Here is a 23,544-nt window from a genome sequence, read left to right on the forward strand (position 1 = left end):
CTTTCACAGCTCCCGCTGAGAAATGGTAAACTGTAGGCTTCCGAATCGTCACATTTTTTATTTGGGAGTCTGGGTACCTACAGAAAATTAGAGCATGTGTAAAGCTTTAAATCCTCATAGCAAGACTTATATTTAAGAAATGCTGATGCTGACTTAGGAACTGAAGCTCAAAGAAGAAATAAAGCATAGAGTGTCCTGCCTGTCTAGTCTATTGGCTGTTTGTGTTCTTTCTTTTCCAGAGTTTGTGTGTGAGAGAGAAACAGGTTTCAGATGGATTAGGGTTTGGGCCGAGAATTTTGTTTGTTTTATTTGTTTGGTTTGTTTTTTTTTTTCTTCCCATCTTTGGTGTTACTGTTTACCTGATTCTCACATTGTGACAGAGAAATTCAGATGAGCTTATGTGCTCTTCCATGCTATTTGCCTTTGTATCCCTCCCTGCCAACTTCTTCTCTTGCTCCAGACTTCTCAGCCCTCATTCACTAAGGGTGTGGAGCCTCCTGGGTTGGTCTCAGTTTGGGCAGGGAGTGTTAACAGCTGATGTCTTGCTCGCAGATCTGAAGTGAAAACTCTGAATTGCCTTCCTAGTGGGAACAAGCGTGTAAGAGTTCAGAGCCTTCTTGTGAATTTTGATATGGTGATGATCTGATGAACATGCCAAATAGGGTAGATTTTACCTGTCATTTGTAAATTTTAGAATGGCTATGGTAAAGAAGTTGTCTAGGGGGTTTTTCCCCTCACCCTAAATAGATCTGTGTATGGCAAAACCAAGGCAGTTTTTCTTTTTCTAAATTAATAAGAGTCTACTCTTAATTTTTCCATTGACTATTCTTGCTAACACAGGAAAGGTGGGATAGCCTTCATTTTTGAAAAACACCTTTACTTCAGGAAGCTAGGTAGACATCGGTGAAGTTCAAGTGTCATATTGCAAGGGCTTGGAAAGCAAACACACAATTACCTACAAGCTGCCCAGAGGGAAGGCAGCAAAGGAATGGTGAGAAGAAAGGGGAAGTGCTAATACCAAAGCTATAATTGCATACAGAGTCCCCATTCAACCTCCAGCTTCAAAGGATGGGGTGGTGTACAGAAAGGAAGCATAGCTCTTGTCCCAAAAAATGTGCAGCCTTAAAAGTAAAACCAAAGGATCTGTATGTCAGTAATAATGGCAGATTAGAAAGGGTAGATGATAGACCGTATTTTTTTCGCATACTTCAATGTTATTGATTGTTCTTCAGAACTTTAGGGTCATTTTTCTTGCTTATGCGTTTGTTTTCAGGTGGACGAGGAGTATGAAAATCCTCACTCAGTGGATCGTATCCCAGTGGGAAAATTGCCTCATCTTTGGGGCCAATCACTGTATGTCCTTAGCTGCCTATTAGCAGAGGTAATTGTTTTTTGTATAGTAGGTGAGCTTGTATTTCATTTTGTTTTGAGATGGCTTGGACTTTAAAAGTACAATTTGGTTGACAGGTAGGGGACAATGTGTTTTCCAGTAGAAACATGTACATGAACCATGGAGGGGTGACTCTGAGCTTTCAGGAGCTTTTTATTTGTTTGTTTTTTTTTTAATATAGATATGCGATTGCCTGTTCCTAATCAAGCTGGAAAAGTTGTCTCATGGACTGGATATATGGTTAGGCTAGAAGAATATGCCCATACTGACTTGGCTGTCCCAGAGCTAAGATTTTGCACTGTTTCAGCTCCACTAAACTATGCCTTACTCTGTGGCATGAGATGCCTATGGAGTCGTCCTGTTTTAGCCAGGGACTTGTTAAAGGAAACACTGAATATCTCTGTGGGGCTGCAAAAAAATCACTGGCCTGGTGAAATTATGTCAGTTGCTGAAACTCTTAAAATACGAAATCTAAACATGCAGATTGTGTCAGTCATAACCATCTTTTTGTTGTTCTGAAAAATATTGCAGCCATTGTTTTTATTGAATGTACTACTTAGTGGACAGGGTAGAGAAACCAGGCTTTAAGTCCTGCGCTTCTGATAAAATATGAAAATTGGTTGAGATTTCTTCTAGATGTCATCAGAAGCCTTTTACTTCACTTTTGTTTCCTTTCTTTTTTTCTTCTTTTGCATTTATTCTAGGGATTTCTTGCTGCAGGTGAAATTGATCCCTTAAACAGGAGATTTTCCACTGGATTTAAACCTGATGTTGTGGTACAAGGTGAGGGAGTTTTTTGAACATTCTGAGTGAATTGAGTCATGTGATGGCAAAGTCCCTATGTACAGGAGGAAAGACAGACATGTTTAAAAACAATGTGGATTTTTGCATGAGATGTGGATGCTTTGGTGTTACTGTGAGAAGGAGAAAGGGGTTGTTTTGCCTAGCTGCCATTTTCCTGGAGGGAAGATCAAGTTTAACAAACTTTTAAAAAATAATTGTTAAAATTTTAAGACTGGTCAGGGACTGGAGAGTGGCAAACTTAATCTTGTAGTGAAAAGGAAAATCTTCGTGGATTCTAGCAAGGAAGGGCAGGAAACCAGTCAGTTTAGTTAGGTTTCTGTTTAGCCCCTTTTTGGAGGAACCAGAGAACAATGAGTAGGGCGAATCTCCGTACACAGAGGTGAGGCAGCCAGACTTACAGCTATCTTTTGGCTACTGCAGGGGAGTGGCTGCTGTTGTCAAGGCAGGAACAGCAAAAAACAGAAAATTAAGCAGAGGGCAAACACCAGCTGATCAGGATTTAAAGGCTTTTCAAGGGCCTGTACCACTCTGGAAAAGCAACCAGCTGGTTTATCAGGAGCAGCCTTTGTCAATGGTACTGTGAAGTGGGCAGGTGCTTGTTTACCCCCTGTTGGTGTCTCATGGGGTGGCATTTTGCTGTTCTGAAGTTCTTAATTTCTAGTAGAAATACAAATTCTTGCTTATTTTTAGCATTCTTTGACAGGTATTTATAATGCAAAGAAGAATACTGAATTATGAGTCCCAAATCAATAAGCCAGCTAGCATGGGCAAAACCTCAAACAGATCAAGAGGTTGGATCAAGGCCTGGATTGTAATTCTTCTGATTTTAGGATTTCTTTTTTTTCCCTACCTCTGTCAGTTTATGGCCTCTGTAGCATTTATTGCTATACAGGTAACAGCATCTGTTCCCCATTGACTCAGCTGTGTTGTTATAGTGTGCTGTATTACAACAATGAAGATTTTCAAGTTGAGTTTTCCCTTGTTTTATGGGAGAAAAGCACCATCTGCTGAAAGAGATTGCATGATCCAAACTAGTGGTATTGAAAGAAACTGGAAGAAACTGATAAAGCCCCAAAGAACCTGGTCTGACCTCAGAGCTGACCCTGCTTTGAGCGGGAGGTTGGAGTAGAGACCTCGTGAGGACTCCTCCAACTTGAATTGCCCCGTGGTCCAAAGTGGGCAAGAATGGCAAGACATGTTGAGAAGCAGGGAGCCAAAAGCTGTCTGACACCCTCTTACAATCCCTTTTGATCTCACAGGCTCATAAATTAAGAAGTGAGGCCTTTGTGCGTTTTTAGTCAACTATGCAGCAGTTGAGATGTGGCAGTAGAGACAGTTAAAAAGAGAAGGACTCTGGTTCTTACTAGTGGTTTTGTCTTCTGTTATGCAGTAACTGTTTTGGCAGAATCTAATCAAATTAAGAATCTCTTGCAAGACCATGGAATCAATGTTCAGAGCATTGCTGATATCCATCCGCTCAGAGTGCAGCCAGCTCGCATCCTGAGTAACCTCTACACCATGCTGGGTAGGTATTTGAACATGGAAGCCCCTCTCTACTTCTCTGCAAGGTACTTTTTAAGGGTGGTGTTTTGTTGGTTTTTTTTTTTCTTGCTTCACACTGTCTCAGTTTCTTTGATTTAATTTCTTTTATTTAAATAAATTTCTTTGATTTTAAAAAAATGCAATTTTGTAAAGAAGCTTAACAAAATTACAACTTTGGTCTTAAACAAGGGACTCCAACAGGCATAAAAGATTGCCTCATTAGAAAAGGTGACCAAAATACAAGTTTCCCTGTACCCTTTAGGCAAGAACTGACTCTTCTTGTCGTGCATGAACTACTTCCACAGAGATACTGGCTTTAGTAAAGAAGTTTGTTGTTCTTGTTGTGTTTTTTCTTGGGTTTTTTTGTGGTTTTAACAGGAAGTTTTTTGGAAGCATCTGAAGTAATGGGGCCTTCAAATAAGTCTTAGAAAGTGTGCCCTTTACATGGAGAAAGGAAATTGCATGTGCTGCTTTTGGGAGAGAATTTGTCTTTTTATCACAAAGAACTTTAAACAAATGAAACATTTGCAGGGCTTTGCTGAAGCTTACATTTCTTTCATGATAATTTATAATAGCTTTCTTTCACTAGTGGGTATGAGTAGGATGTTTGACATATTGGTGTATTGTTTTTAACAGTGACTTCTTTGGGAATGTTCACAGTGGTATTTTTTCAGGCACATGGCTGTTTGGCTCATATTCCTTGTCAGACAGATTCAAGTCAGCTCCTCGCTGCTGGAGCAAAGGGTGCAACGTGGATCATTCACTAATAAGCTCTACAGAGAAAAGTGGAGCTTATTAGCCTGATGAAAAGAATGAAAATCTGCCTTTTATATTTGGATGTACTTTGGATTTAGCCTTCTGTGGGCAAGAATTTTTAAGGTTTTACAGTGAAAGCACTGCAATTTCTGTTGTATGTTGATGGTCTTGTTTTTGAAAGGGTGTACCTCCCTGTCCTTCTTGATGGGGAGGCTTTGGGTGCTGAGTAATGACTGTAATGAAAAGACCCAATCCCATGGTCAGTGAAGCCAAAATTTTTATTTTTAATCAGGCCTTTGAAGGACTCTAGCTATTATATTGGTGGTTGCTACAAAACAGACTGGTCTGTAGCATCTCACCCTGTTCTCTGTCTTCTGCCTTGCTGATATGAATGAAGTAGGTCTTGTCTAAAATGGTTGTTGTGGAAAACCACACAGGAAAAGTTAGGTGAGACTTATTTTCTTTCTCTTCTCTTTACAGGCCAGAACAAGAACATGAAATTAAGTGGACGGCCGCACCGACACATTGGAGTGTTAGGTACCTCCAAGCTGTATGTGATAAGAAATCAAATATTTGCTTTTACCCCTCAGGTGAGCACGTAAAGCTGGCAGGGAAATCGCTGCTTACTTAATGGCTAATCATTAGTGAAGCACTTTGCTTTTACATGCTGTCACTCTACTTGAGGTAGAGCAGGGCTGATAAAGCAGATGTGCTTTGCTTTGTGGGGTTTTTGAGAGCATTGGATGCGTGGTAGGAGTACTGATAAATCTCTCTTCTGTCATACAGAGTCTGGCTTCTTTGGCTTCTGGCTTAGGAGAACACAGCAAATCCATAGTACAAAGTTGTTACTGATCTCTGCCAAACCAACATTCTAGCTAATGAAATAGTTTCTCCAGAAACAGGTCACTTAATATATTTTACTAGTGATTGCTTTGATGGAAAATTTAGTTTTGCATAAGCATGCCAAGTTCTGTAACCCCCAAGAGACGAAGATGTAGTCTTTTCATTATATTGTTGAAAGGGTCAATAGCGCTGAGAAAGGGATGTTCTCTCTTTGTTTTCTGTTTAGTGCCTTTTTCAATGTAGCTGGAAGTTTGGATCTTCCCAGGATTAATGGCTCTTCTTTATATATTTAATGAAATATGACACACTTATTCCTGTAGACTTATTCTAGCAGTTAGTACTAGAAGGCCAAGGGGTCACCTACTCTAAACATGTGCAACTGGAGCAGGATAAAGAATGCTCACACCCTCCTAAATAGATATTTGACTAATGTAGTCTTTAAATTCTAGTGGAAGACATTCCGTGGACTCCATAGATGGATTCTGCAGTGCTTCATGATGTCCAAACAGCATCAGATTTACTGTACATAATGTGGCTCCTTTCCTGTTCTTCCCCATGTCACTTGATCACAAGCAGCACCGTAACATATTGTTTATTTGTTGTGTTGTTCCCCCACACCAATTTACACTTTTGCAAATTAGGGAAAATTCCTTAAAGTCAATATTTTTTTCAAAATATCTCTTTGTCCACATCTTACCGTGTAAATAGGACCCAATATTCCAGCTGAAATTTTCCCATGTATCAAATATGGAAATACTTATTAATATATTTCAAAATGACATTTATCTTTGCATCAGCAACACACTGACAGTTCCTGCTTATTCCATGTTTGACCAAAACCTCCATAACATTTTCTGTTGTACTTTGTAGCCAGACATTTCCCCCTGACTTTTTTGGGGGCGGGGGGGTGGAATTAATGTTTAATTTCACCTTCCTGAGGTTAGCAGTTAACTCATCTGTGTTGATCTTGAGTAATGTCCACAAATTTTGTGGGTGTGTAGTTTGTATTTCATCCTGTTCTCTAATGGAAGCATTGATTAGCTGTGGGGCAAAGGCTGACCCCGTTTAGATATCCTCTCATTTTAAAAAAAAATGGTTAATAACTACCTTTTGAGAACAATTTTTCAAGCAGTTCTGCCTCCTCAGATGTTTTTTCTTCAGCTCACTAGTGTGAAATTGCAAAAGTTGAGAGACGTCAGCCACTTTCTTGTACCTACCATCTAGTTACTCCCAAAGAAGGAAATTGAACTGTTTTGCAGAGATTCGTTTTTGATATGAATGTTTGGCCATCTTGCTTTATCACTTTGTAATTATCTTATCAATTTCAAATTGGCTTTGTTTTCCTGTGCTTTCAGGCACTGAAATTGGCTTGACTGGTCTGTGTTAGCCTGGCTCTTCCTTTTTAAAGCAGGCAGTGTGTTTGCTTGTCTCTGGATTTCTGGGACTTGTTCTTCCTGAGTTATCAAAACTAATTGCAAGTGGCTCAGAGATTGATTTGGCTAGTTCCTTATGTTCTGTGAAGTAATTTCTCTGGACTTTGCCAGCCTGAATTTACATGCTCTTTAACCTTTTCTTCCCATACTCAGGCTGTACTCCTATCACTTTGTTGAAAGTAGTATTACAGGTCATAATTCACTACTTTTCTTCTGTCAGTAAAAACAGCATCAAATACTTCAGCTTGTCTGTATCCTCTCTTCCTACCTCCTTTCTTTCTTTATTAACAGACCTACAGTTTCTGTATTTTCCTGTTAACTTCTGATGCATTACAGGATGTTTTCTCCTTGACTATTATGTGTCTTACTAATTGATGTTTATTTTACATCCCAGCCTCCTTTTTCCACCCCTTCCCAAGGCTTATGTGCTTCCTTAACTTTTTTTTGCGGCTGCTTTGACATACTTTCCGTTGTTTGTCCAGCTTATTTTGTTTCCAGTTCCTGAAGTAGCCGTAATAGTCTCTTGCTGTGGTTCTTGGCTTTCCTCTGTAGTGGGAACAGCACGCTTTACTATTGTACATTTAATGTACCTTTTTTCCACAGTAACCGCCAACTTACCTGTATTCTGCTTGACTTTCACCTTGTTCCCGAAAGACGTACAGTTACTAGTTCACAGTTCCCAGCGTGCACTTAAGCCTATTTATTGTTTTTGTTGCTATTGTTAGTTTTTTCTTCCACATTTAGAGTACTTCTGTCTTCCAGATTATAGGTCACTGTAATTCATCATTGGGAAGATTCTACTTCATGGGTGTGATTGTATGCTTTTTATTTGCATGGCTTACTTCTTTCACAGTCAGCCTACAAGTTTAAGAAAATGGACTCTGCACAAGCATGGATTTCTTTTTCACAGTCGCAGGCCTTGTCAGGGTAATTCATGCAGTCTGTGTTGCGGTCAAGAATAGCTCATATGGCTTTTGTGAATGATTTAAGGGAGGAAATGGAAAAAAATGAGAGCACTGACAGTTACTCATATGCCATATTTCTTTGTTCTCTAGTTTACTGACCAGCATCACTTCTATCTGGCTCTAGACAATCAGATGATTGTGGAGATGCTCAAAATAGAGCTGGCTTACCTCACGTCTTGTTGGAGGATGACAGGGAGACCAACCCTGACGTTTCCCATCACCCACACAATGCTTGGTAAACTTAATTTTCTCTTTTTCAAGCAAAGTAGATTACTGCAGAGGAGTAGGATGGAAGTCAGTTTGAGACGAGACAGATGGCATGACTGTTTCAACATCTGAGTTTTAACATCAAAAGTACAGTTTAACTTTCTCAAGTGTATGCTGAATTTGGATGACATGGTAATATTTCGTTTCGGTTTTACTTCCCCCTTTATATCCTTGTATCTTCCCGTCATCTCTATACTATTTCTGTTCAAATAAATTTGATAGAAATACCTTTGGAACTTGTCTTGAGTGGGTTGGTTTTTGTCTTGAGAAATCCCTTTGGAACTTGTCTCAGGGTTGGTTTTTGTTTGCTTGTTTGTTTAGGGTTTTTTGAGTAAGCTAGTATTGATAGCAGTTGTGTGTTCTGTTTTAGATTTGTCTGATTTACTTTGTAGACAACACCCAGTAATACGCTTTGTTTGGACATGATAATTTAAGAATGTGTTGCTAAGCTTCAGCTCTTCCATTATTCTTTTTTAGTTGATGATGGCACTGACATTCACCCAGCAGTTCTTGCCACCATAAGAAAATTAGAGGATGGTTATTTTGGAGGTGCAAGGTAATGTCAGAACCCCCAGATGATTCTCTCCATTATTTTTTTAATTAAATCCTAAACAAGCCTCAGTTTTCAACTTGTCATAGTGTACAGACCTTGTGCTGGAGCTCTGCAGAGAGAAGTTTCAGTTTTAGTTACTATGTGGCAATAAGATGGTAGCTGGCCCTCAGATGCAATGGGAAAGATCTGTCTCCCAAGAGGTGTACCATCTCTGACTGCCATTAATGGATAAGGAAAAACAAATGTCAGACCTTTGGAAATATAAAAACTTGGTCTTGGCTGGACTTCTGTTTTTAAGAAGAAATTCTCTTTCACATGTACATGTTTTAAACATGAATTACATGTAGTACTTGTAAGCTTATGTGTTCCATTCATCTACATATAAAAGCAATTTAATATGATGCCACCGTTCCTCCCTGTTCTCTTTCTGCTTGCCCTCTCTCAGTCAGTGTCTTCCTCTGACAATCAGATGTGTTTTCTGTTTTTTAGCAGCACTGCGGTCCTGTGAAAAGATACTGCTGTTCATGGGAACATCTCAGCCCGTTTCTCATGCATTATCCTTGGAGTTTAAGTCTTTGTTCAGGGTCTCTCTTCATATAAACATACAACACCCTGCATAAGGAGGCTTTGAGTTAGGTGTTACCATAACACAGTTAAGTTCACTTAGTAGCTAGAGCAGTAAGTAGCCTGCTGGATCTGCAACTGTTGTTTTGCATTTGTTTTTCCAGTACCAGTATTCTGCTGCTTTGTAGTTACCAAAGGTGGATTTGACAGTAGGTCTCATAAATTTTGGAGTTGCTGTTGAAAGCTCAGTGAGCATTAATGAGTATCAAAATGGTGGATGTTAATGCTTTTTGGCATGCATTCCTGTTTGCAGGGTGAAGATAGGCAAGCTATCAGAATTTCTTACCACCTCTTTTCATACGTATCTGAGCTTCCTGGATCCAGACTGTGACGTAAAACTGTTCGATGACCCTAATGAAGGCCGTAATAGTCCTGACAGTGAATATGGAGGCTATTCAGCAGACTTCTGTGAAAAAGGTAGTGCTTTTTCACTTCAAATTTTTTTCTGTTGAGTTCTACCAGCAGAGCCATTGTTTACCTACGGTGCAGAATCTATTTTGTGCAGAGTTGATAGTCATTCCAGTTTCTCATGCGTCAGTCTGAGAACAGTACCTGCATGACTTAATTTGGAGAAGGAGTTTGTGCATATTCTTCCCATGCTCGTAGTATGGTGTTGACCAGTAACTGCTGCAGTAAAGCTGATTCTGAAGAGTCAGCAGATGGCAGGGGGTGTGGAAGAAGCTAGAGGGCAGAAGAGACTGTGAGGACTCACAGACAAGAGTTTGTGTGGAAGAGCTGATCTGTGGACTACCAGCAAGATAAAAACCGTTTTGCTTCCTTCCAAAGGGAAAAACAGCTTCTTAATGTAACTGTTTTCAAAGTGTCAAAAACTGATTACATGTCTTTTTCTTTCTAATTTCTTCAGCTTAAAAATCTCCTGCTTATGATATTCTTGCATTTTTGTGTGCCCTTCTGTATAAGGAAGAATAGAGTGGTGTGTTTGAAAAAGAACGAACTGATAAATTATGTTTTTACCTTTAATAAACCTCTTCTTCTATGTGTGTCACACTAGAAAGCCAGGATGAGCTGGATCAGTATATAAATGACATCCTGCAGAGTACAGCACTGAAGTCATACCTGCCTCCAACTTCAAAGACTGTGAGTCAACCGCCTGTGTTCAGTGCAAACCATTCCACAAAAGAGATACTGTCAATAATGGCCAAGACAAAGGGCTTGGAGGTTCCAGGTATTTCTCCCTATTATTTATTTAGTGATAATAATAGAAATCCTGTTTTGGGTGCTAAAAGGGGTAAGTTCAAGTATTTCAAAATTCTGCAATTTATAAAGAACTGGTGGCACAAGTATGTTGTAGTTATCAAGAAATAAGAGTGAGTCCAAAGTTGTTCCTGTGGTGTTCCTGCAGTAACCCATGTTTCGGTGTATACATAGATAACCTGCTATAAAATGTAACATTTAATCAAAGTTAATGTTATGGAAACTGGTGCAGCTTTTCAGTTGGGTAGAATTTTAGAACCCGAGTCAGTGAATTCATTTATTTTGTCTTTGGCAGACAAAAGGTACTTTCCTATTTTAACAAAGTTGTGGTGAAATGAAATATTTCGATGCCAGAAAAACATAAGTATGCACATGAACTTTATAAATTTGTAAGAACAAACAGAGTGGAGAGGGAGAACAGTACTCCTAATTATGCTTTATTTCTAATAGACTGGTTGGAGGATTTACACCAAAAGAATGCTTTGACTGAATTTGTAAATAAATTCCAACATATGCAGGGTTTTATATGTAGGTGTGTAGTATTCGATGCCCTGGGTAAGGGAACGCTTCCCTTAAATTCAGTGTATATTAATAACTTCCAAGCTTTTTTTGTTAGTCTTTTCTCCCATTGTTTATATGCCACATCACCTGATCCTTTATTACATTCAACATATAAAGTTAACAGAACATTAGCCTGCATTTACCGTTATCACTTTAATTATGATATTAGTTAGACCATTAGTTAGACCATTTTCTCCACATACTTCCTGTTAAAATGTTTAAAACACTTAGCAGGGTCTGATCATTGGCTATAGGATTTTTGAGGCATGGGATATCATAAGAGGTGTCAGTTGAGCATGTAGCGCCTGAGCCTTTGACATGCTGATCATAGAATCATAGAATAGTTTTGGTTGGAAAGGACCTTTAAGATCAGAAGCACTTGGAGGAAGCCTACAAGGAGATGAAGTTGAGCATAAGCTTGTCTCCGAGTTCCATGCATGGCAATCTCAGAAGCGTTGCTTCTGTGTTTTGACTCTTGGAGGTTTCTGTTGTTTTTACCTAGTATAGTTGCTTCATGTAGGTGTTTTCAATTTTCATGTTACTGAAATGGACTTTTTTTTTTCTGGTGGCTTTGCTTTCCAGCTATGTCTATGTCTCTTCCCACTAAAGTTCTGAACACGCACCGGAAGTCTCTGAATCTTGTTGATAATCCCCATTTCTTTGAGACAAAGGTAAGCTGTGGGAATTTTTATGCTGCTTGTGTTTTTAGGACCCAGTACTGTGGCCTTTCCTGTGTTTCCCAGCCAAACCGTGTGCTAGTTCTCATTTTTCTTCACAGACAAGCCATTCTGCCCAAGGCACTAGATAGCTACTCCCTTGTTTTGGAATTGTTTTTTAGCTGGGTGAAGGTTTTTTGGTTTCGAGTGGAAAATTTTTAATTGTGTGTGCCAAACAGAAAGTAATATAATAGGTGCTTATTTTTAAAGGCCAAAGGTTAAGTCATTGTCTTTAGTTCTAACCGAACACACAAAGGGAAGGATGGGATGTTCACAGCCTTTAGAGATGTTGTCCAAGAAATGCTACTTATAGTAATGTCTGGGCAGGAGGGGAGTGTGTGAAAGGACAGGTGTCCTTAAGGCATCAGCCAAATCCTACTACAAGGAATGAGGATGGGGTTGTGCTGGACACTTGTTTTGTCTTAATATATGTGACCACCTGCTGAGAATGGTTGCAGAAAGTTGTATCCAGCCTCTTGAAGTATTCTGCTCTACAGGCTCTGTTTGTGGAAATGGCATTTTAGGACCATATAAATTGCTGAATAGCTTATTAAACAAAACTTCATCCAAGAACTCAGAACAGGATTGCATCATCTGATTAGTTAACATGTTAGTTTCATAAGCTTGAAAAATTTATGATGGCAACATCTGCATTCATAAAGCATCACATATATACAGGTTAGAGATGGAACTCAAAAAGCTCTAAACGATTTCAACTAAAAAAAGGTAGCATCCTTCGGCTTTTCTCTTTCCAAATAATGGTATATAACAGGAAAAGCGTGCAAATGATTTAGTTTCCTTCTTTTACAAAGTATTTTTTGTTTTGTCAAAAAAATCATTTTCCTTGTTGATTGAACTAAAACTAGAGAAAAAGTTGCATTCTAGGTGTTGTATTTCCTGGGACAAGTCTGCTTTTTATGTCTGCAGTAGTCTGACAAGAACTACATGATATATCTGTATTTCAAGTGCAGAGTTATGTTGCTTGTCTGTTGTACTCTTTGGAGTTGCAGTTTGAATTTGATCTGCTACTTTTTCAAGATCATTTCTTTGATTTTTCATCTGTCTTTGTTATCAGGACTGTGAAAATGTTTTGCACGTACCTAAAGACGCTCATGGTGATTTGGATTGCAGGAAGCTTGTTGAGCAGCTGAAGGAATGCCCGACGCTCCATGATCAAGCAGATATTTTATATATCTTGCATATACTAAAGTGAGTTATCTGAGTATAAACTTCAGCATGTTTATAGTTGGTCACAACTACCTGATTATTGCTGTGCAAAAGCTTTCCACTGTTCAGGGTTGTGTTTTGAGGGGAGAGGTTAAAATATTTTGTGCTTTAACAGGAAGATTTTCAGTTTGCTTGATTACATAACTGATTTGGATACAAAAAATGCTTGTGCAGATTTCAGAGTTGAGTGGCACACAACTGTGAATACATACAGGCTCCAAAGTTCACAAGTGAAATGCACAAATCCTTTACATGAATGAACACACCTTGCTATATTTGTGGCACTGTTAAGTTCACAAAGATTTGGCATGATTTTTATACCCAAGAAGGGCAGTGGAGGGAAACGTCATCTTTTCATTTTCTAACTAAAAGGAGAATGCAGTTTTAATGGGTAGTCACTGTTTTTTCCTCTCATGCCTCTGCATGCTTAAGTGCATTGCTGGCTAAAACTCAGTGCTCTTTAAAACTTTCTTGGAAACAGTCTAACCTGAGCTGCTGGGGTTAGTAAACAACTGCTCATTAAATAGGTTTGATGGGAACAAAATGCAAATACAAACCAATTGAATCATCTTCTAAAGTGCATTTATTGGGCTTTTTTTCCTGTGCAGGAGAATACTGCTGGAATCTGGCAGGATATTAGCTTTGGGTGCAGACAAGCATGTGTTAATCACAGATGGTCTTCCTTACTGCTACAGAGATTGTATTTTTTCTATTTTAGTCTTTCTCCTGTGAAGACCTCTTCTTTGATCTGCTTGTTGTCCCAAGCAGAATGTTTAGCAGCCTCTCTTGAAGAGCAAAGGAAATCCTGAAAAAATACCATTTTGTTGTTTAACTGCATTTAACACCCTTCATTTCCTCGTCTGGACTTGTTTCGTTTGGGAGTCTCTGTTGGGCAGGCAGGTGGACTTCTGGTGGACTCTGCTTCTCTGGTAGCAGTTGAAAGGTCATTGTGTGACTCCTCAAAACATTGTCAACAAGAAACCATAATGCAGTGAGTTTCAAAACCAGCAGAGGAACAGAAATTTCCTTTGCTTTTTCAGTAATGGCATAAGCAGCATGGAAGTTTAGTTAATAGCTAAGAAAGAGGCAAGGCAAAAAACTTGTAGAGCCCCCCCGAGGCATCTGAAAAATGGATGCAGTCTTCAGTGGTACTGAGGACATTGCTGCTCTGAAAAAGCACCACATGGAGCGTTCCTCTAGCAAACTGTGTGCACGCTCAGTTTAAAGCCTAGTAGGAAATCCCTTGGGTGCTTTGAAGTCACAGGCTCATGGCTAAGTGAGTGCTTGTGTTAATATGAATTAAGTTCCTGGTATCAAGAGGTTTTGTCTACATGTAATCAATCTCTGGTGAAGGCCTACGTGTTCTTTGTACTTCTTAAGTCTGTCGCTAAAATGAGCAATTTTATCCAAATCAGGCTGCTCGTTGTGTGGTGAGGTTAAGCAGCGTAGCGTTTTATCTGATTAAAATTACCTTCTGTTTCTTTTCTGGCAGAGGTGCTGACTGGGACACAGAGCTGGATGGACAGTACGGCGTCACTGTTCATTGCCTACTCAACGAGCTATACAGGAAGGCAGGCCTCAATCAAGAGTGGGGCTTGATCCGTTATATTTCTGGTATACTCAAAAAGAGAGTGGAAGTCCTGGCTGAGGTATGAAATGTACATAATGCTGGTTCAGTTTCCTGCCTGGAAACAAGAGATAAAACTACCAGTTTGCCAGTGGGGCTTGTGCTTGCTGCCTTCTGGTCTTACTTCACGTGTAAGCATAGGTTGCTTTTCTGATCTAAAATCTTACTACGACATCTTTACCTTTCATCTGTACTGTGAACTGCGCTAACGTTGGCATTGACTGAGAGTGTCACACTGTAAATGATTGTGAAGGCTTCATTTAATCTCTGTTAATCAGAGAAGCTTAATTATGTGCTTTGAAGGCCATAGTTGCCATTGCTTGCTGTCTATTGCTATTGCGATAGCATGAACACTTTTGGAGCACCAGTATGTCGTGGTGCTAGAAATGATGCTAAAAGGTGACCTGACAATACCCGTCCCATTGGGCAGAGTGTCTGCCATGTGATTGTGGATGTACGGAGGCATTAAAATATCTGCAACTATTTAATGGTAACAAGGAAGATCCACTGTAAGGGTACAGATTTGATTTTGAACATTATAAAAATGTTTCCTCTCAAATACTCTAAAAGTATTTGTTTAATTTCCTACTTATACCTGCATGTTTCTGCAGAGCTCTTTCTCTAGTTCCTGGCCATTTTCGAAGCTTTGACTGCTACATCCAGGATGCCCTATTTTAGTGACAGACATATCTGCAGGGAGCAATTTGTGATAGTTGCCCTGCATGGTACTTCATTAAGCCCAGCCTTTTCCATCCTCAAGACATGATGGATGAGCAGTACAGACATGCTTACAGAAAGCCGTGTGTGTTAAATTGAGAAGATAGGGACAATGAATTGGGGAGGAAGAGAGTAGACATGATCTGTTTTGTTCCACATTAGGGGAGGGAAAATAGACTCTTAAAAATCAGAGGAACATTGCTCTGTGAGGTCTTTGACTCAGGATGCTAAAACAGGTAAACTGAACACCCACTTTTGAAAGAGGTCGATATAAAAGAGTAAAACACTAGAGGAAGCACGGATTTCAGAACGTATCAGGGTGGCTAATTCAGGAATGTGATGCAGTATGTTCTGTGTTTGTTCTTTTTAAAAGAGATATATTTATTTAAGATGTGTTTAAGAGATATATTAGTATACCAAGTTTTTCATTGATTCAAAATGTTTTTGTCTTAAATAAAGAACAAACGTTTGTCTTATGATAAAGGATAAAGTCCTTTATTGATTTGCCAGCCTCACTGGAGTCCCTAATCATTACGTTGCTGATTTCACAGAGCAGGGAAGCAGGCTTTCAGCCTGGGCAGATTCTCATAGCCCTGTTGACCTCAGGGGATCTTTGGCAACTAATTAATAGTATTCTGCTGAATCTGCGTCTGGTAGTTAATAGAAATGCACTTAAAAATTGCTGAAGAATTTATTCGGTTTGCGGAATTAAAAGCTCTATCACTTCCACAACTCAGAGAAAGGTCTCTTGATTTCTGTCGCATTATGATAGGCCTGCACAGACCTTCTGTCACACCACAAGCAACTTACAGTGGGCCTCCCACCAGAACCCCGTGAGAAAATCATTACCACGTAAGTTGTGCTGTCATCTTGTTTTAAAACTTATTCCTCACCTTCAGAAGGAATTGCAGCCACCCAGGCAGAATCGTAGGCACCTTTGCAGTGCAAAGATGTTTCTGGGTGACTTGGTTCTGGTGCTTGTTCAAGGGGTTAATAGCAGGTGCCGGAGTCACTGCTAACTGTGATTTGCCTTCTTGCAGCCCACTGCCACCTGAGGAACTCACAGATCTTATTTATGAAGCAAGCGGCCAAGACATCAGTATTGCAGTCCTGACACAGGTATGCAGCATGTGTAGAAAGGGTTCTTCCAGCTATGCCCAGTGTGGCGCCAGTGTTTGCTCTGTGACTGGGGGAGCCAAGATGACCCACTCTGAATCGGTGCCCTTCTGGACTTGTCCTTACAGGAAATAATTATGTACTTGGCGATGTACGTCCGGTCACAGCCTAGTCTTTTTGTGGAGATGCTCAGGCTCCGCATTGGTCTGATAATTCAGGTGATGGCCACTGAGCTGGCTCGGGGTCTGAAATGCTCAGGTAAGAGCAATTTTATCATAAGGGTACTTATGCCATTATTTCTGCTTCACCTCAGTAGTTGATTTTTCATTTATATGTGTTAAATCCTTTTATTAACTTCTTCATTCATCATGCACAGTTACAAACTTTGAAAAATAACTTCTCTTTTTGGCTTAATGAAAGATTCCTGTCTCTCCCCCACCACCCAGCTATTCAAACTGAAGTGAATATTAAATACTTAAGTCCCCTGACTTTCAGTACGTGTTTAAAGTCCAAGTCATCAAATTGCACGTGTGTGTATTTAGGGACCCAATGCCACTAATGTCAATGAGAGTTAGGACCTTAGGTATCTTCTGAATATTTGAGTTTTAATTCATAATTCTGGAAGGTTTTATTCAAAGTAACTTCTGATCTTCCTTTTATGTGTAAACCTTCTCCCCTGGAATGTGCTCAGTTGAAAAATATTTGCTGTTTATATTTCAGCTATAGTGGTACAGTATTTTGCCAGGAGGACAGTAAAAAATTCTTGCAGGACCTCAAGGTGTTGCATATAAATAAAATACATACAATAAAATAAGAATTAAGTAATAAAAAAGTGATGCAAGGCAAAAATATTTTAAAATTTGTTTTGGAAGAGAAAACTGAAACTAGAGAAGAATCATGACTGAAGAGAGATTTGAAAAATCACTGAAGAATTTTCCACATCAGTGGAATTTAAAGGGCTCAGAAGTCTAAGAAGAAGCAGTCATGAGAAGTAATCAAGTTGTTGTGACAGATATATAGTCAGATGCATAGGAGCATGATATGGGCCATATTTTTGTGCCTTTGCTCTTGCTACTGTTTCTAACGCCCTAGCACACCCTAAAGGGGATAACTTTGTGGAAGTGTGTTTTCTGTCCCCCCCTGGTTTTCTCCCTCCTGGAGTGAAGCTGAGGTCCCTGATAGCTGGTTAGATGGAGCCCACCTTGGATGCTGCTGCTCTCTGACTAACTTGAGTGGCTGCCACTGGGGAGTGACAGGTTTCTCCCTCAGGAGAAGTTGACAAAAGGAGCCAAGTAATTTTCTGGCATAATTCTGTTTCTGTATGAAGAGCGCTCAGAAAGCCCTGTTTCCCCCAAAGCTGTAGCTGAATCGCAGAAGCTGCTTTATTCACAGTGCAAAGCCTGTCTTTCCTGGGGTCCGGTTTATTATTCCTTAGCCTTAAATGCCAGCTTCTTTGTACTCTGCCCTCAGCTTCATAGCTGTCTTGTTCATGTTTTCCTATGGAAGATTTGTCTGTGCACACGTGTGCTCATGTGTTAAGTGTGTGCTTTTTCTCCCTGTCACTTACAAGCATGATCCTTTAACCAAATACAACACAAGCCTTCCACACGGATGCATTTCTGTATGGGATAACTCTGGCTCTGTAATTTAGATCTGCATGTCATCTGCTGTTGGGAGATGGCTATAATGCCTTTCCAAGCGATCTTGCTCTATAAAGGAGCAACTGCTTTCTCCTCATCAGCTTCAGAGAGATTTCACACAGGGTGCAGCGTACTATTCACTAATGCAAATAGCATTATTTCCATGCAGTGTTTGTTGTTTAGTCTTGAAATGTATTTTATTTGGAATGTGATTCTACATATTAATTTTTTTAAAGGAAGCACTAGCCACAAAGGAAATGTGACTGAACTTCATTCTGTCAGCAGTTCACTTGGGAAAACAACCTATAAAGCAACCTATAGTGATGTTTGTCTTTTTGTTGTCTTTGTTTTGTTTTAACTAGGTGAAGAAGCTTCAGAGAGTTTGATGAATCTAAGTCCCTTTGACATGAAAAATCTCCTACACCATATTCTCAGTGGAAAAGAGTTTGGTGTGGAAAGAAGCTGTAAGTTGTCCACTTGGGTGCTTGTATATGTTAAGTGAGAACTAGAAATTACCTTTAGTTACACTGTCTTATAAGTAGGAATCTACTCTCTTGGCACATAAGGTAGAGGTATAGGTGATGTATTAATCATGGGTGGCCAGTACCTGTGTATGTCTGCTGTGGAATAAACAAAACGCATATGATAGAAGCTGTCCTGCAGTGAAATAAGGTTGTATCAAGTTTTCAGTGATATGAAGGCAAAAAGAAGAAATTTTATATGACCAGAATGAAGGCCATAAAAAGGGCGTGTCTAACCTGCCTTCAATACCTGTGATGCCCAGGTATTCCCGACTGGCACTTCAGCTCTCTCCCAGCTTCATTCTTAAGCCCTCACAGACACATTGCAACTCTGATGTCTTTTGAAGCTGTCATTACTCAGTGTTTTGGAAAATCAGGTCCCAATATCCAAGTATGGATCTAGGCCCTTGACTCAATGCAGTCAGGTTTGAACTATTGATGTGATTTGAAAGGATGCTGTCACGAAGAGCATTGTACACTTGTGGAAGGATATGCTTTTATCTTTAACTTCTAGATAAAATCTCATCTGTTTTTCTCCCCCCTAGAGTTTTAAAAATGTCCATTTGCTTCTTCTAGTGCGACCTGGAGATTCCTCTTCATCTAGCCCTGCGATTTCAATTCATGAAATGGGGCATTCTGGAGCAACCAAAACAGAAAGAAGTGGTATTACTAAACTGAAGAGTGAGATGAAGCAGGTGAGGGTTTTCTGTCAATGCTCATCAGAAAAATGCAGCTGTTCTGGTACTGTGCTATGTTAGATTTTTGTGTGTTAATTTTAGGAGACCATTTTTAATGCCAAATAGATTCTTGGTAAATGACAGAAGTTTCCAAAGATCCACTGATTTAAAGCTGATGACTAAATAGAAAGCAGTAAAGGGATATTTCCTCTGAAAATGTACATCCTTTTTTGTTCTTGATTCACATGCTGAATATAGAAGAACTTGAACAAGCTCTAATGTATTCATGGCATCAACTTTAAAACAGCTCTTTAATCATCTTTAGCTAAGGAAAGGTCATGTGTACAAAGTGAAGCTTTCATGCAAACAGTGTTCATTTTTAGACTCTGCACAAGTTGCTAATGTAGTCCACATGCCTTTTGGAAAAGATACACTTGGAAAAGAAATCTTGGTTTGTTTTCTTCCTGTTTTGTTTCTTCAGGAATGGAGGATAATTACTGCTAGAATATATATATATATATATATTTAAGCTCAGTACATCAAAGTGCACAGCAACTGAGCATATGGAGAGATACCAGAAAATACCTCCAAAATATTCTGAATGAATGTGACTGATGGTTTTGTAATGAGTGGTTTTTATTTCTGTTTTTTAATGTTTCTATTAGTAATTTTCTTTTGCTTTAGATAAATAGGAAGGTAGTGATCAAGTAAAATACATTTGTAAGAATTAATAGCTTCATATTGTTCAGTCTGGGTTGTTCAGTCTGGAGGAGAGAAGGCTCCTGGGAGACCTTATTGTGTATACAAAGGGGGCTGTTAAGGAAGGTGGAGAGAGACTTTTTGCTAAGGCCTGTTATGACAGGATAAGGGGCAGTAGTTTTAAACAGAAAGAGGGTAGGTTTAGATTGGACATAATGAAGACATTTTTTAGAATGAGGATGATGAGCCGCAGGAACAGGTTGCTCAGCAAGTTGTGGATGCCTCATCACTGGAAGTGTTCAAGGTCAGGCTGGAGTGGGCTTTGAGCAACCTAGTGAAAGATGTCCCTGCCTGTGGCAGAGGGGGTTAGACTAGATGATCTGTAAAGGTCCCTTCCAACCCAAAGTATCCTGTGATTCTATATTAGAAGCATATTTTAAAAATACTCTCTCTTCTGAGAGCTTGTCAAGCCTGATTCATTTAATCTGAGGCCATTTCTACAAGTTTCTGAGGAAGTATGTGATGTTTTCTTTTGATTGTATGAAACAGATTTGCTCGATAAGCCTTCAGAAAGGAGTGGCATTTCTGCATGGTCTTGACACAGAGCATTTGATCATGACACTAAAGATCAGTTAATGATCCTTCGGGGGACACGGTAAGGCAGGGAAGTGAAGGCGCCTGCAAGACGTGCGGTGTCTGTCTCACAAGACCTGGTTGCCATGTTTGAGCCATGCTGCTGCCTGAGCATGGTCATGGCTGAGCCTCGTGGTATGGCTGTGGCTGTGAAGGTGCTGCTAGCTGCTTTCCACCAGCCCTGAAGTGACTCTGGGGGTTCAGTCTGAGCAATGCTCACAGTTGTATGGTGGGTGTCTGATTTCGGGGCCTTCCCAGGAAGGAAGGGGGACTAAGCACTAGGTGGCAGCATTATTTTGTTTTAAATACAGAGGTGGGCCTGAGCTGAAACACTTGGAGGTTTGTTGAGATTGGAAAGGTGTTTCCTGCATTGCTTTTACATTAGATGGAAACCTGGTGTTTGGCACAGAGGAGGAGGTGGCTGTTTTTGTTCCCCCCACCTTTCCTCTCATGCTGCTTCCTGCCACGTCTCACTGCATTCTCTGAATAATTCACTAGATATTAATATAATGTCATTTTGGGAGGAGAGAATCAACTTTGTGTTACAAGGAACATTTCAAGTACTTGTACTAACATATCTTTGCACCAGACCTCAAGTGTTGAGCGACAGCAGCTCTCTTATTTGCTGCCGTTATTTCTTGAGTCTGAACATCAAGCCTTTGCCTGCGTCTGAACCATTAGCACTTAATTAGGAGGCATGGCTTGGGGTGGACAGTTATAGAAAAGTGCTGCAAATCTCAAGTGCTGCATCCACATGTCAGAAAAAATTTTGCCTTGCAGCTGTTTATTTAGTGCTACCCACCCACTTGGCAGCCCACAGACTTTCTGCAGCAAGATGACCCTCTCGTGCAAAGAGAAGCTGCTGACATTGCAACAAATAGGAAATGGAAGTGGGGAGCTTGAGGTTTTTCTCCCAGCCCTGAGTTACAGGGAATCTTTTGCATGCGTCTTGAACTGTGGCGGTTTATGTTGACCGTGCTTGGACCTCAGTGGATGGCATGGGCAGCTTGTGACTGCACCACAACCAAGCAGGCTCCTGGCGCGACAGGGTCTGCCTCATGGCGACCCTGGGAATATGCAGCAGCTGCCCCAAAGTCAGCTGAAGTGCAAGAGGCCAGGGGCTGTCACACTTTTCTGCTGAGTACCTGAGCTTTTATTCCATGTTTCTTGTCTTTGCACAGATGAGTTACTTAACCTTGTTTGCATCCTGTTCTGTCATGGCTGGCTGCCTGACGTGTTGGTGACTGGTTTGGTTTTGTAGTTCTTTCGTGAGGGCCACTCCATGTCCAGCATCGTGTTCGCTTCCGCAGTAAAACACCATCTGCAGCTCTGTACCTGCTCTTCACCCTCTGTGTGTGCAAGGGTCTTGGCTCTAGACACCTCCTGTGCCTTCTCCTGCGTAAAGACTTGTTTTCAAACCCTATCTCTTTGTTTTGTTCATATCCATTGGGATCCCATTCTCATTAGTAATCTTTTAATAGAAGTTGAATCTCGCATTTAGATCCACTTAGTTCTACTGAAGCTTAAGCAGTTGTAGCAGATAAAGCACTATAGCAGACTTAACGTAACCTGGATTACGTTACAGGTGTCATCAGTATTTAAAAGTAATGTAGCATTGATAAATGCTGGCAGTCTGTGGACAGTAATGAACTCAGACCAGCTAGGTTGCTGAGATAGATAGGGGGTTTATAGGCATGGGTGTCTCCTCAGGCAGTCGTCTTCTTTCAAGGCAGAGAACTGTAGCTCTTCTTAAGCTCTCACTGTTAAGAAGGAAGATAATTGTTTAAATACTTCACCAACAGAAACCTCAACAATTTAAAGTAAGTCTGAGGCTCCAGATCTGTCATGAAGAGACAGAAAGCTTGCAGCTACGTGTGCAATTTAAACTGGCAGTTGCGATTCGTGGTTCTCTGTGTCTGCAGGCGTGCTGTCGATGGCACACCCCCCAAGTGTCCTAAATACACAACTGCAGAGCACCACTAGCCCTGTGGCTTGGCCTGACAACTGCCAGGTTGCTGTTGCCTCTCTCTTCCCACATACTGGTGCAGAAAGGCAGGATTCAACTGTGTGTTCGATTCGAGTGCTCAGAATTGTTCAATGAGAACTTTGCTTCTCTGAACCTCCTGAGTAGCCAGATTAATTATTGTATGCAGATGGATTTCTCTACTTTGTCACCCACCCTCCTGCTGACCTCCTGCATCCCTAGCTCTGCTCAGCAGGGTGGAGGAAGTTCTGTCTCTCTCAGAGGGCAGTGGAAAGGAATAGCGTGCATCAAGCCATCAAGGGAACACCACCTGTGCCTCACTGACACCAATAGGAGTGAATATGGACTTTGTTTGCATTTGCTGGTCTTTTTGCAGAGCTTGGCTATGTAGAGTCAGTGAGCCTGTCCTTTACAAATGTACAGTTTTCAGTCTGATTTCCCACCTTACCCAGTACTTTGCTCAGGCAGTTTCTTACTCAGATGATGAGATTTGAGATGGGGCTGTCAGTGAAGTCCTTTCTGGGCTGAAAGTCATAGGTTTGCAAAAAGGAATGAGGAAACAGAAGAGCACAGTCTCTGGGAGTGCAAAGAGTAGGCAGACTGCATGTGTGGAAGTTGGAACAAGAATTTGGTGGTAGTGCCACAACTTTGAAGATGATTTGCTGCCTAATTTAGTCTTCAAGCCTGGTACAGTAAAATAATAGAGCAATAGTGACAATAAAGGAAACAAGACTGATACTTATAGAGAGGCAGGTATGATGATTACATGACCACATTAAGTCAATTTTTAATCTGCTTACTTTAATGGAGCTTTTTGCATGGAGGAGCTTTTTGCATGGAGGACCTCTCTTGCTGGACTCGTGGACCCTTTAGCTCTCTTACAACACCGAGCCCGAAGTCCGAGTGAATCAGACCTACCTGCAAATCCTACCATCTTGCACACCAGTGACACTACCCTGGCAGCTAGCTCATGCTCGTTAAAATAGTCAGGCCTTGTGATGAACCAGGCAGTGAAGTTTACTGGGTTGTGTCTT

At 40.4% G+C, this 23,544-nt stretch overlaps 1 protein-coding gene across 1 annotated transcript in view; it reads left to right on the forward strand.

Annotated features, from left to right (window-relative positions):
• Nucleotides 1-23,544, forward strand: part of PHKA2 (phosphorylase kinase regulatory subunit alpha 2) — a 45,467-nt gene that overhangs the window by 16,820 nt on the left and 5,103 nt on the right. The window contains exons 12-28 of the mRNA XM_068422216.1: nucleotides 1,274-1,381; nucleotides 2,095-2,173; nucleotides 3,585-3,719; nucleotides 4,973-5,082; nucleotides 7,824-7,968; nucleotides 8,478-8,556; nucleotides 9,431-9,594; nucleotides 10,190-10,363; nucleotides 11,536-11,624; nucleotides 12,745-12,878; nucleotides 14,389-14,545; nucleotides 16,013-16,092; nucleotides 16,281-16,359; nucleotides 16,485-16,614; nucleotides 18,359-18,460; nucleotides 19,094-19,212; nucleotides 21,788-21,835. Of these exons, the coding sequence (XP_068278317.1) occupies nucleotides 1,274-1,381; nucleotides 2,095-2,173; nucleotides 3,585-3,719; nucleotides 4,973-5,082; nucleotides 7,824-7,968; nucleotides 8,478-8,556; nucleotides 9,431-9,594; nucleotides 10,190-10,363; nucleotides 11,536-11,624; nucleotides 12,745-12,878; nucleotides 14,389-14,545; nucleotides 16,013-16,092; nucleotides 16,281-16,359; nucleotides 16,485-16,614; nucleotides 18,359-18,460; nucleotides 19,094-19,212; nucleotides 21,788-21,835 (1,932 nt within the window). The remainder of the gene's footprint in view (nucleotides 1-1,273; nucleotides 1,382-2,094; nucleotides 2,174-3,584; nucleotides 3,720-4,972; nucleotides 5,083-7,823; nucleotides 7,969-8,477; nucleotides 8,557-9,430; nucleotides 9,595-10,189; nucleotides 10,364-11,535; nucleotides 11,625-12,744; nucleotides 12,879-14,388; nucleotides 14,546-16,012; nucleotides 16,093-16,280; nucleotides 16,360-16,484; nucleotides 16,615-18,358; nucleotides 18,461-19,093; nucleotides 19,213-21,787; nucleotides 21,836-23,544) is intronic.

Source organism: Nyctibius grandis, chromosome 2 (assembly GCF_013368605.1).
Source record: "Nyctibius grandis isolate bNycGra1 chromosome 2, bNycGra1.pri, whole genome shotgun sequence".
NCBI lineage: Eukaryota > Metazoa > Chordata > Aves > Nyctibiiformes > Nyctibiidae > Nyctibius > Nyctibius grandis.